Source organism: Elaeis guineensis, chromosome 3 (assembly GCF_000442705.2).
Source record: "Elaeis guineensis isolate ETL-2024a chromosome 3, EG11, whole genome shotgun sequence".
Lineage (NCBI taxonomy): Eukaryota > Viridiplantae > Streptophyta > Magnoliopsida > Arecales > Arecaceae > Elaeis > Elaeis guineensis.
This window is the reverse complement of record NC_025995.2, coordinates 98884385-98896474: the sequence shown is the minus strand read 5'-3', so window position 1 is coordinate 98896474 and position 12090 is coordinate 98884385. Positions and strand designations below refer to the sequence as shown.

At 36.0% G+C, this 12090-nt stretch overlaps 1 protein-coding gene and 1 long non-coding RNA gene across 4 annotated transcripts; both read left to right on the top strand.

Moving 5' to 3' along the window:
- The first annotated feature begins 2517 nt into the window (after positions 1-2517).
- Positions 2518-10557, top strand: LOC105041936 (polyadenylate-binding protein 2). 3 transcript variants are annotated; one of them, XM_010919012.3, is made up of 6 exons: positions 2518-2685; positions 2756-2864; positions 3292-3362; positions 9702-9893; positions 10022-10149; positions 10243-10557. In XM_010919012.3, exons 1-6 carry the CDS (start codon positions 2563-2565, stop codon positions 10289-10291), a joined length of 672 nt encoding a protein of 223 aa, XP_010917314.1. In that variant the 5' UTR covers positions 2518-2562; the 3' UTR covers positions 10292-10557. The 3 variants fall into 3 exon arrangements, with proteins under 3 accessions (XP_010917314.1, XP_073110233.1, XP_019705048.1); XM_073254132.1 differs by having other exon boundaries at positions 2523-2685; positions 2762-2864; XM_019849489.3 differs by lacking the exons at positions 2518-2685; positions 2756-2864; positions 3292-3362 and adding an exon at positions 5086-5621.
- Positions 4235-5198, top strand: LOC140856546 (uncharacterized). The gene is made up of 2 exons (XR_012139803.1): positions 4235-4372; positions 5086-5198. It is a non-coding gene; the product is annotated as an uncharacterized lncRNA (long non-coding RNA).
- Positions 10558-12090: the final 1533 nt, after the last annotated feature.

Below are 12090 nucleotides of genomic sequence, written 5' to 3'. Positions count from 1 at the left end.
TCTCCTTCCCCTTCCCTCAAGAATCCAAAAAACCCTGATATAACCCCCCCCCCACCTCCGTTGCTCTCTAAAACCCTAATAATCCTCTCTACCCCCCACCCCTTGCTCTCTAAGCATCAAGAACATACTCTTCTCTCCGTCATGTATATATTCCAGCCTGAATCAATCTCATGGCTTCAAAAAAAAGACAGAAATATTTCAAAAGAAAAAAAGGCTCAAGTAGACAAAAGAAAACAAAAGTCTCAGGATATGTATGAATAGGATTTATTTTTGAACTTCAAGTCTAGTAAAAAATATCAATCAAATTTTTTTCAATGAAAAACTATAGGAGGAAGGATAGTTAAGTTAAGTTCTTTTAGTGATTTTCGAATTGAATTTTTATTTGAAAGAATTGATTGGCTTTCTATGATTACATTGAATAAGCTAACATATCTTTTTTATAGTAATTTTAGTTTTGATAGATCAACTTGTTCTGTTTTATCTTTTATGAAAGGAAAGACTATCGAGTTTGACTGTGATATTCTTGATCAAATTCTAGGTATTACGTCAGATGGTGATAGATATTTTAATATCACTTATTGGAGTCATAATAGATTGGGTTACTATAATTGTATTAGAACTATTTTTGATGATGATGGTCTAGGACAAACAAATAAACCTAGTGCACATCTATTATCACTGAAAAATAGATTAATTCATCATATATTAACATTGAATTTTCTATCTAGAGGAGGTCATAGAGATAATGTATCACATATAGATATTTATTTCTTCACAAGAATTCTTTCGGGTGATAAAGTTAATCTGCCGTGTGTAATGATAAACCATATGATTAAATGTCTTGAGAAATCCACAATCTGTTTGTCCTATGTAGTTGTTCTAACTGCTATCTTCGAGGCCTTGGATGTCTTTATCACTAATAATGATAATGTTGTTGAGGTCAGACCTACCGAAATCTAGGATAAATCATCTACAAGGCGTATAGGCTATTTCATACTGTCCTTTTGTGATCACTCAGTATACTCTATTTCATACGATCTTTTAACCATAGAACCATTGATATAGCATGAGACCGTCGCTATTTCTGCCATTTCTATTACCTAAAGAATAAATTAATTCGATTAATATAGCACAAATTATTCAAATTGATCAAATGTATGGTATAAATTAATTTAACCAAGCACTAAATTAACACAACTTAATCAAATTAATCTAATTCATATGAGTTAATTCAAAGTAAAATAATTAATATAATCTAATTTACTTCAAATTAATTCAAGTTCCACTCGAATTTAATTCAAATTATTTTAATTAATAAAAATTATAATAAATCAAAACAAAAATAATCTGACATGGCACAAAAAATAAACTATTTATTTAGTTTTAAATCTAAATAACGTAACTAATCCGACTTAATTCAAATTAATCAAACAAATTCACACTAATCAAAATAATACAATAATTACATAGCAGAATTTAATTCGTAAAAATTAATTAATAAAAATTAATTAATTGAATTCATTATAGAAATTAATTTAACATAGCACAAATTCTAATTAGATTAAACTAATTAATCTAATTCTATTTAAATTAATAAAAAAATTCAAATTAGGTTATTAGATTAACACAATATAATCACTGCACCAATCAATCGTGACTAATACAGATTAATCATATTTATGGCACAAATTATTAAAATAAATTAATTAACCTCATTAATCTATTTTATTCCTAATTAAATTTTTTTAATCGACCATAGATAATATATTTTATTTCAAATTATTTGAATTTATTTTAAATATTAAATAAACGTAATCAACATAACTAGTGTAATTAAAATAAAACAAGCAGACCACAAATTAGTCATAAGAATACAAAAATAATTAAATCTAAGTACATATTTTGAAAAAAAATTAAAATTATCAAATTAAAAATAAAAACCACAGTCTTTTAAGGAAACATGGAATACGAGGAGCATGTGGGGAAGTCGGAAGCCGGATGGGGAAGTCGGTGATCCAACAATTAACAGAAAAAATCAAAAAAAAAAAGAGAAGGGAAGGTGAGGTAGGACGACGTCGACACGGATGGCAATGGGGTTGGAGGATCGAGTTGGGAATAGAAAAAAGCTCGGACGAGTGAGAGAACCGCTCTTGGAACAAGAAAGAGGTCGGACTGTTGGGGGATAGAGGGATCGAGGGGGTAGAAAAAGGTCACTTGAAATCACCGGATGAAGGGGTAATTACTAATTGAATTCATCTCATAAAATGGTGATTTCAGCGTTTGACCATGTGGCATCCCTCCTGCCATGTGGGAGGTACGCATGATATGAAATCATCATTTCAGAAGGTGATTTCATACATGGATCGGCACTTTCAGAAATAAGTTTAGGGAGGGGGTATTTTTGGATCTAAAGAATAAAAAATAATAAAAAAAAATCCGGCTTTATGAAGTTAACATGACGCCATTGCCTATCTCACGTGCCAGGCATTGCGGAATTCTAGCGTATATAAAAGGAGATCCGAGAGGGAGCGAGCCCAGCGAAGAGGGGCGACGGCTGGCGGAATGGAGGAAGAGGAGCACGAAGTCTACGGCGGAGAGATCCCCGACGAGGCCGAGATGGAGGGCGAGATGGACGCCGCCAACGCCGACATCGACATGGCCCGCGCCGATGAAGACGCCTCCAAGGTTATCCTCCTCTCTTCTTTCGTCTTCCCGAAACCCTAAGGCTAACCCTAATCCCCCCAAGTTCACGCAGTTGCAGGAGCTGGACGAGATGAAGAAGCGTCTCAAGGAGATGGAGGAGGAGGCGGCCGCCCTGCGGGAGATGCAAGCCAAAGTCGAGAAAGAGATGAGCGCCGTCCAAGGTCCGCTCCCCCTCTTTGCCCCCTTCCCTCGGCCAGCGTCTAGGGTTGCTCCAATCTTTATCGATTTTGGACAATCGAGTGCTTCCATTTCTTGTAGATAATCCACTTGATGGAATGCTGGATTTCTTTAGATTTGAAACCCTCGGCCCGTAACTTTTGTTGCTGGACGTCTCGTCTCGGTTCTAATTTGTTTCTGTCATGCCAACTTAGACAAGGGTCGAAGGCAGGCATTTGAAATAAATTGATGAGGAAAGAGGGGTTCTGAGTAGCTCCAGACTACTTTCCATCGTTTTTTTCTTTTTTAAGGTAGAAAATTCACGTGGAATATATATACTCGTATTCATGCACAGGTGAAATGAGGATTTGTTGATTTATATTTTTATTTGTGTATATATCAATAAGTTTTCTGTTTGTGTTGTGTGTTTAGATCCCGCTAGTGCAGCTGCAACTCAAGCAAGCAGGGAGGAGGTTGATTCTCGGTCAGTGTTTGTTGGAAATGTAAGTTTCTAATTCCAGTAATCATGCACACTGATTGAACATTACATTGTATCGTAGTCAATGTTATGATCATGAGCTTATTGCGAAGTTATTGATCCATGGATTGAGAATTACTGGATGTGCACATAATTTTTAAGAGAGTTGTGAATTTAGCGTGCACTGAAGATTGTGAGAATTAGCTTCATATTGACTTGTGAGCATCTCCTCTATGGCTAAACTGAACCATGTGGTCCCCGTTTCTTCACTTTTCACCCATTCTCTTCTCCTTTTGCAACCACTGTGTGTTGGCCTTTTGAAACCTGTCAATCTGATTGAGGTTTGTTGTGCAAGAGTTGATGGATATCATGCTGAAAGGTGTATCTATCGAAGCAGAGGGAATGCTAGGGCAAAAATGGATGAAGGAAATGTAGTAAATGCTTTTCTGTCCTTGAATCAGGTAGCAAGAGAAGATTGATTCTACATAATTGCTTCTTTATAAATAAAATGTGAAAATTGAAAAGACTGATAATAGGGATTTCCATAAAGCAGTTAAAATTGCAATGACTAATATTTCTAGTATTAGAATTTTCTTTTATGTGCTCAAGGTCATGATTTGAGTTGAAGCATTTGTCTCTTCAGACATGTGCACGGACTTTCTACTAGCATTCATTACTGATAATTAAGGATTTTATTATTATTTCTCCAGTTTTAATGTTTTATGACGCATGCGATTTTGTACTTCATGATGACTTTGACAAATGAATATTGATATGAATAAGCTTGAAATAACATCAGAGGGCCCTAAAATGGGATGCTTGTTGACTGGGATGCATATAGCTGACCTGGAAAAGCTGGGAGATGGCTTGATGGTTATGTTTATGGTGTATGAAGAAGCCAGTTCAGTTCTGTCACTGAATTTTGGTTGTAATGTATTTAGTTTAGATAGAAGAGCTTTTTGTGTTTCATGGTGATGTCCTCTATGCTATAGCTGCCAGCAAGGGAACCTGATGTTTTGATATTTTCTCTATCAGGTTAGTACATAGCTCTGAAACTTAAGGTTTGAAGGCTCATATTTCCTGAAAGAGTACATTAATACGGTTTTGCACATTCCATCATTATGATTTTTGATTAGTTCTTTCTTTCTGTACCAAAAAAAAAAAAAAAAAGAAAAAAAATCCAGTGCCTCTTTCTTTGTTATAATTAAAATAGTCTTCAGTCTCACTGGGGGGCATAATTCTCAGCCATATTGCATTACCACATTGTCTGAGACTATGCAATACATGCTAATTTCCATTTATTAGAATTTCATCTCATGTTATTGTTCTCCGTATTGCAACTTTTTATTGGGGATTCCATTTATCATGTGATTTTGGTGTATTGTTCATGACTTATATGCAGCCTTTCCTTCTGAGGTATACTAAAACCTGCATCATTTTTTTTTAGTCTGTGTGTGCGTGTTTGGAAAATCACATTCTGCTGTATATATATGTCCTATAATTGATTTTGTACCAAAAGTATGAAACTTATATGTTGTGTATAGTTGTTTATTTATGCAAGTTGTGAGGCTCATTGTAATTGAATGAATATCTAATAGAACTACAGAAAGCAAGAAAAATGATGTTCTGGATACTGATTTGCACCTTGTGTCACATTAGCAGTCTGTTTTTCCCCTCATTTTTTTTTTAGCAATTTTTCCTTGATTCCAGTGTAGTCTTTTTGACTGTACGTCTAATAATGGTCGCAGGTGCAATCTTCAATCATTTGAGTTCTCTGATACCCAATGTTAGGGGTGCCAGGAAGCTCTATTATAAAATAGCTTGTGGTTTGAAAAAAAAAAAAAAGAAAAAAAGAAACAAAGAAACAAAAGAAGATTGAAAAAACAATTCTTTTTAGAAAAAAGGATGAGTGCAAGGAGGCCAAAGAGAGAGCAGAAAATTCAAGGGCCAAAAAAGGAAAAAAATCTCAGGAAGAGGGGAAAGGAAAAAGAAAAGGGCAAAAATGAAAAAAAAGATGGATAAGACTATAGAGTTAGATGTTTATATTATTGTTAACAGGAGGATGAGGAAAGAATGTGAAGATTTAGGTATTTGGCCAGAGGAAACTGAATTATAGGACTTCCTGGCATGGCGTAAGACAAGGGTGCAAGTGGAGTAATGAATCCCTTCCTGCTGTCAACATAATGGAATATCATGTGAACATGCAACTTTAGATGCTGAAGCCTCACTATTCTTGGAGGTGGAGTTGAAGTTCTTGGAGTGTCTTGTTGCTTTGCATTATATGGTGAGAGGTCCTTGATCTCTTGCTTGTGACAATAATAATTTCACTTCTGCCACTTTTTATGAATACTTTGTGAACTCATTTTTTCTGTTTGATAGTTTCTAAATTTGCATTTTAGTACATACATTATCATGTCTCTAGGTTTTTGGCTGTTGATTGTGTAATATACCGCTAACCCAGAGTCACCAGTTTTCAGATTGTGAAGAGAACATGCCGGATATATTGCGGAAGGCAGGGCTTCTATGTAGATTTAAGATACTCAGCTATGACTCTGCACCTTTTAGATGGGACTTGGGAGCCTTATGCTCTCGTTTTAATAGCATCATTATAATGTCCGATTCTCTGGCTATCACTGAGTAGCTACACAATGATTAAAACCTTGGTTGAAAAGATCAGATATTAATTTTCCTCCCTTTTTATCCTCTTGCTTTTATTTAGCTTGCTCTTCTAGCCGTCATCTTGATGAAGGCATTGTGCTTGTGCAGCTTCATGGATTATAGATTAGGGGGTCAATGATTTGGGTTTTGGTCCAGTTTGTCTATATTCATACAGAAACCTAAGTTATATATGTCAAAATCCAAATTTAAACCCGATGTATATCCGACATCCATACCAAAAATAGACTGAAAGATGATTTGGTATCAATTGAGTTTTGTGTTCTTGTCAGGTATTTATTGGTCTTACTGAACTCTTATCTTAACCATGAGGTGAGGTTAAAGGGTGGTAAGTCTAAGTGCAGATTGTGAAGGGACAAGAAGAAAAAGAGTCATCATTTTAAGAAGAAAAAGAGTCATCATTTCTTGTTGTTTTCTGATTTATGTTTTTAATCCTCACCAAAATAGCTTTTGCTGCTTTCACTATGAGAGAGGCAACCATAATCTAAGGACTCATGTGAGGGAAAGAGAACTAGGAATGTCTTTATTACTATTTACATGAGGAAGTAAAAGGTGAAATATTAAGCATATTGTTTATGAAGACACTTATGTACTTATATGATTAGGTCAGGTTTTCGTTTTCGGGTATGGTTTAGCATGTATCCAAACTCAGCCCTATAAGATTGTGGGTTTGATTTTGTAACCAAATTCAAACCAATAGCTTATTGGGCCCATTTTTCAGACCTAATCCCTAAATTTTAGGTTGGTTTTGAGTTGGGCTAAAGGGGCTGTTGCTTGGTGCAATGATAAAAAGCTTGGGCTGACAAGTGCAGTTATGAAGGTCTGAGTTAGTGCATCATCAGCCTCAATTGACAATCCCTCTATGCACTTTGTCTCTCTTTAATATGCCATGAGCATATTATATAGTGATATTTTCATTAGATACTGTATTCTCTGGTATACAAGTACCATACGTAACTCGCCATATGGTTAAATCAGCCTTGGAAGGTAAATTTAACCTAGAATGTAAGTTGTGGGACATTTTTTTTGATCTCTCTGGTTGGAATAAATTTTAATTGTGAAACATTAAGGTTTAGTTGGTAGCTGTAAAGACTTTTTTATGGGTTGAATTAAAAGCTTATTAGTTCATGCTATGGAATTGGCAACTTGTTGACTCTTAAGGCAAGGGAGTAGGGTGCGTTTATTTCACCCAGGAGACACGGATGATCAATGTTCATAGTGCTATATATGGACATGTATTGTTTACAGATGTTCTTTTAAAACACATTCTTCCATTTGATGAAACCATCAAAGACTCCTTCATGGGACAGTTTGTTGCCCCTAATTGACAGCAAGGTGGTAATGGTCTTCCTTCATCTTGTCCTGATCTGAACCATAATAACAGTTACCAGAGCAGAAGCTTTTTGATATAAGAGCTTGAGGACAAGATGTTTCAACATTAAATTAAGTTTTTCCAAATTGGCTCCTGAGATGAGGGAGGGAATCTTTTTCTTCTAATATTGCTTCACAAACTTTCAGGTTTTTAATATAGGATCACAAGAGTTTAAAGAGCACTGGAACAATGTAGGAAAAGACAAGACTGACTGACATGGCTACTGCAAAGTTTGTTGATTAGACAGTATCACTTGAGAAGAGGAAGGGGAAGGATGAACATGGAGGAGGACAACTGTAAATAACTATTAGGCAGGATTCATACTTAGAAATGCTCCACTCAAAAAATACTAAGACATGCAAAATTTAGAGTAAGATTATCAGAATAGAGGTTGAACATAGAGGACAAAAGTGAATGACTATTAGATAGGGTTAATACTTAGAATGAAAAATATAGAGTTAAGAGTTATTGGAATAGGTGGTAAGATATTGTGTTTTCATGTATCTTAAAAATCCTGTAAAGAAATGGATTTGTGTATGAAAAAGAATTGGAGGGAATGACTGATCTGTGGAGAGAGATGCATTAGGTGATTATCTTTCCATGGAAGTCTATGTTTTATCAAGAAAGGAGGTGGGTAACCAACTTTATAGTTTTGTATTTTGTCTCTTTCTTCAGGCCTACAGATGTAATGGGTTTGTTGTTTGAAATTTTAGAATGAGGTTTCAATAGGAAGTCCATAAAATGGTCTTTGATTTGACAATATAGAAACATTTGCATGGTAAAGATTATAACTTCTTTCTATGAATAACTGCAGGACATCTTCCAAGATGAAATTGTAGATCTGATGAAGAATTTCATAGGAAGCGTAGATGGATGAAAATCTCCATTTCGTTACTCTTTAGCCTATTGATTCTTGTTTGCTTGGGAAGCCAAAGTGATGGTATTATAAAACCAAGGTGGTTATGTTTAATATTATTTTTGCTGTCCAAGTTGCTATTACTGAAGGGAAACAAACTTAAGATGGAATGTTGATTGCATATGAGTGTTTCAGATAGAATAGGCAAAGAAGGAATGTTAATTGGAATGCAAAAGAAGGTTTAATATTGGTGGAACTAGACTTCTATATTACATATGAAGGAATTTGAAATGCTGTGCAAGTTGGTCTTTTTGGTTGGTCTTGCACAAACATGTCCACATTTCTTTCTGCTTTATAATGGCAGTTCTAGAGTTTGTTTTGATGCTTGAAACCATTTCAAGTCAAGATTTCCATAACAAAATTGGCATTGAGTTTTTAGTGGGAATTTGGCATTATGTTTTCAGTTGTGTAAGTCCTTTCTTTTTGCAAGGATGATGAGCTATTCTTGCATGTCACATGAATCTTATGTTTCAAGTGCTATTTCGCTCAAGAGCAATGTTGAGAAAGTGAGGTGGAAGGAAGATACCAAACCCTGCAGAAGTTTTCAATTGCGACATGGGGGATGTCTTCTACTGAAAATTATGGGTTATCTCTAGGTATCTCACATAAGTTGAAGAAACGTTGCAATGCTGTTGTTGGAAAACATTAGTTTTATGCTGCAATGCTATTGTTGGAAGCATATAGGGATGGTTCACCATTTAGGAGTGCAACTATCTTTTTGCATAGAGGTTATCTCATAACAAAGTCAACATTAAAAGATCTGGTTGCGTACTGTATGTTCCTTTAATATGCCTTTGGTTATGAAACTTGAATGACTCGAAGAATATACTTTGGAGTAATTACGATGTGGGTTAGTCCACATATTGGTTAATGGTTTAGTTACAAAAGACTCAACGAAGGGGGTGTTCCTCTGAAATTAGAGTCTGAGATTCACAGAAATGTGGAATTTCTATTGGATGAAAGACCTTAAGGACAAATATGGTGGAAATTGGATTTTTTTTTTTTTTTTTTTTTGCGGGGGTGGGGGGTGGGGTGGTTACTTGACTATAATTTTTGGGTTGGGGCAAATTTAAAGCAGTTTTTTTTTCTTGACTATAATTTTTCACGGTCATGTGACTGGGTGTCTACCTGTGGTTGCCATTGGAGGCTTTTATCCCTTGCAGCACCCAGCAGCAATTAGTTATGACCCTCTTTGTCTTTCTCTGCTTACCCAAGTGGTAAGAGGTGATACCGTACCATTCGAGCAAGCACTCAATGGTTATGGGCTTTGCTTGTAGAGACAAAACAGTGACATGTATAAACAACTTTCTAGCATCAGCTTGCTGCATGCCTACTGTGATAAAGTTTCAAATCTGACATTATTTGGTTGTATTTGGTCAATTGTCTTTGTTACACTGCAGGTGGATTATGCTTGCACACCTGAAGAAGTGCAGCAGCATTTCCAGTCTTGTGGAACAGTCAACAGGGTTACCATTCTGACAGACAAGTTTGGTCAGCCAAAGGGGTTTGCTTATGTTGAATTTCTGGAAACTGAGGCAGTTCAAGAGGCTCTTCAGTTGAATGAATCTGAATTACATGGGCGTCAAATCAAAGTATGTTTGGTCCAAGATGTCTAATTTATTGTCTTTTTTTTTTTTTTGAATGAGCACTATTTTTTTCCAGCTGGAACAACATGTCTGCACCTGGTCAGCTCTTCATAGAAAATGTTATTTTTTTGCAGGTATCGCCTAAACGAACTAATGTCCCTGGAATGAAGCAGTTCCGTCCAAGGCGTTTCAATCCATACACGGGATATCGTTTTAGGGGGCCATATATGCCACCATATTTGTCCTCCCCATATGGATATGGGTCAGTTGACCGTTTGATCCTAGTATTGCAATAGGATTTTTGTTGTATTCCATACATGAATTGCCTTTGACAAGCTATTTCTTGCATTTGCAGGAAGGTTCCCAGATTCAGGAGGCCAATGCGCTATAGGCCTTATTTCTGAATAGTGGATGGTCTTGTCAGGCTTGCGTGCTTAGGACCCAAATATGCATATCCTTGAAATACTTATGGTTTGACATTTGCTTTTAGCCTATATTTGGTGGGTTGTCAGACTTAAGCAACTCGTGGTTATCAATTAGGGTGAACCATATGTTATTGTGATTTCGTAGGATAGTGACTATTATAATGTGACTGCCAGACTGTTGAAGGATAACATCTTGATCTGTTATGACATTATTTTTGCATAGCAACTCTATAATGCTTTCATAAGAGTCCATATGGTAAGTATAAACTGCCTTGCTGGTGTCGTTTGACCCTCAGAAGGTTCCTATCTGCAGAATGTTTCAGCAAATCTTTTATTTGCTTCGTTCCTGATTGATTTGGTTTGCTTCTCCATCTTAGAGGGTCACGTGCCGTGGTCACGAAGAACTAGTTGTATTGTTCTTCTTCCTCTTTCTTTGTTCTTGTGTTTTTTTCTTTTCCGGCGTGAGAATTTCTTGGGTACATGGCAAGTAATGATGGCTAAAATAGTGTCCCTGACGTTGCAAAGATTGATCAATGACTTGTGACCGTCGAAATGGTTTTGGTCCATTGTCGTTATCTTTGGTCCATTGTTGTAATCCTAAGGTAGCATTTGGTGTGTCACTGGACAATTTTGAAAGATAACGTGGATTGCTTTGAGAATAGATTGTCATCATTAAATTATCAGTAGTAATATTGATTATTGTATTGGATATACAGATGATATTATAATAAAATTATTAAAAATTTTGATAGACATGATTGATATGATAATTATCGATAATGTGAAATCAAATTTTTAAAATATCTTCAATAATTTTGTATTGGTGTTTTTTTTTTTCTAGTGAGAAGTAAGGGGAGGGATGTTGGTGTAGTGGTGGCGTGGAGAAGTGATGGATCGAGAGGTGTGGGAAAATGCAGGCGTTGGAGGGGGTAGGTGGATGTGGAGCTGTGATGGTGATGGGGATGGGCGTGGAGGAGTCATGAAAGGTGGAGGAAAAGACGGAAGAGTCACGGACAGACAAAGGGAGATGAGAAATCGTGGGCTGGAGGTGTATGTGGAGGGGGCGAGAGTTGAGTAACAGGTTGTGTGATTTTTTTGAGAGGAGAAATAATTCTGTATAAAAATTTTATTATAATATTGTTAAAAAAATGGTAATTTAGATAGTCATTTTTTTTTTTCAAAGCAATCCAAATTGTCGATCGTCAAGATAATCTGAATTATCATTCAAAAAAATATACTAAATATAGTAATTCAAATTATCATATTAAATTATCAATAATTTAGATAGGTTGTTAAATGTAAATGATAATAGTTGTTGTAACCTCTTGGTCATCAAACACCAAGCTGGTAAATGTCAGCTTGGATGGAAGACCTAAAACTCTGATGGGCGGACATTATCCCTCCTGAGAATGATGCTATCTGGTCTTGTTTTGGAGAGTAAAATTGGGAAAACGGCGTGGATAACGCCGATCGTTTGAATGAAGTGGAACGTGGAAAAGCATGTGTCGGTATTTCTAAACCCGTCAAATTACACAAATTATTGAGTGTTGTCGTCAGGTGATCTCAGTTGCAATTGATCGATCACCCCCATGCCAAAATCACCATCTCCGGTGTAGGAAAAGTTTATGCAGAGAGATTTAGGCATGTGTGGTTATTTCTTTATCATGTACCAAGCTATTGCCTGATGATTTCAGACTCCTCATGGATAAAGTGGCTGGTAAAATTGAAGACTGGTGGTGGATGGAGGAAGAGCAATCTTGATGCATTCAGTTTTATGA

Bases quoted from the DNA above. Each gene is read 5' to 3' on its own strand.
- LOC105041936 (XM_010919012.3), top strand. From the start codon at position 2,563: ATGGAGGAAGAGGAGCACGAAGTCTACGGCGGAGAGATCCCCGACGAG. The intron at 2,686-2,755 runs GTTATCCTCCTC...AAGTTCACGCAG, and splicing joins CCGATGAAGACGCCTCCAAG to TTGCAGGAGCTGGACGAGAT. The intron at 10,150-10,242 runs GTCAGTTGACCG...TTGCATTTGCAG, and splicing joins TCCTCCCCATATGGATATGG to GAAGGTTCCCAGATTCAGGA.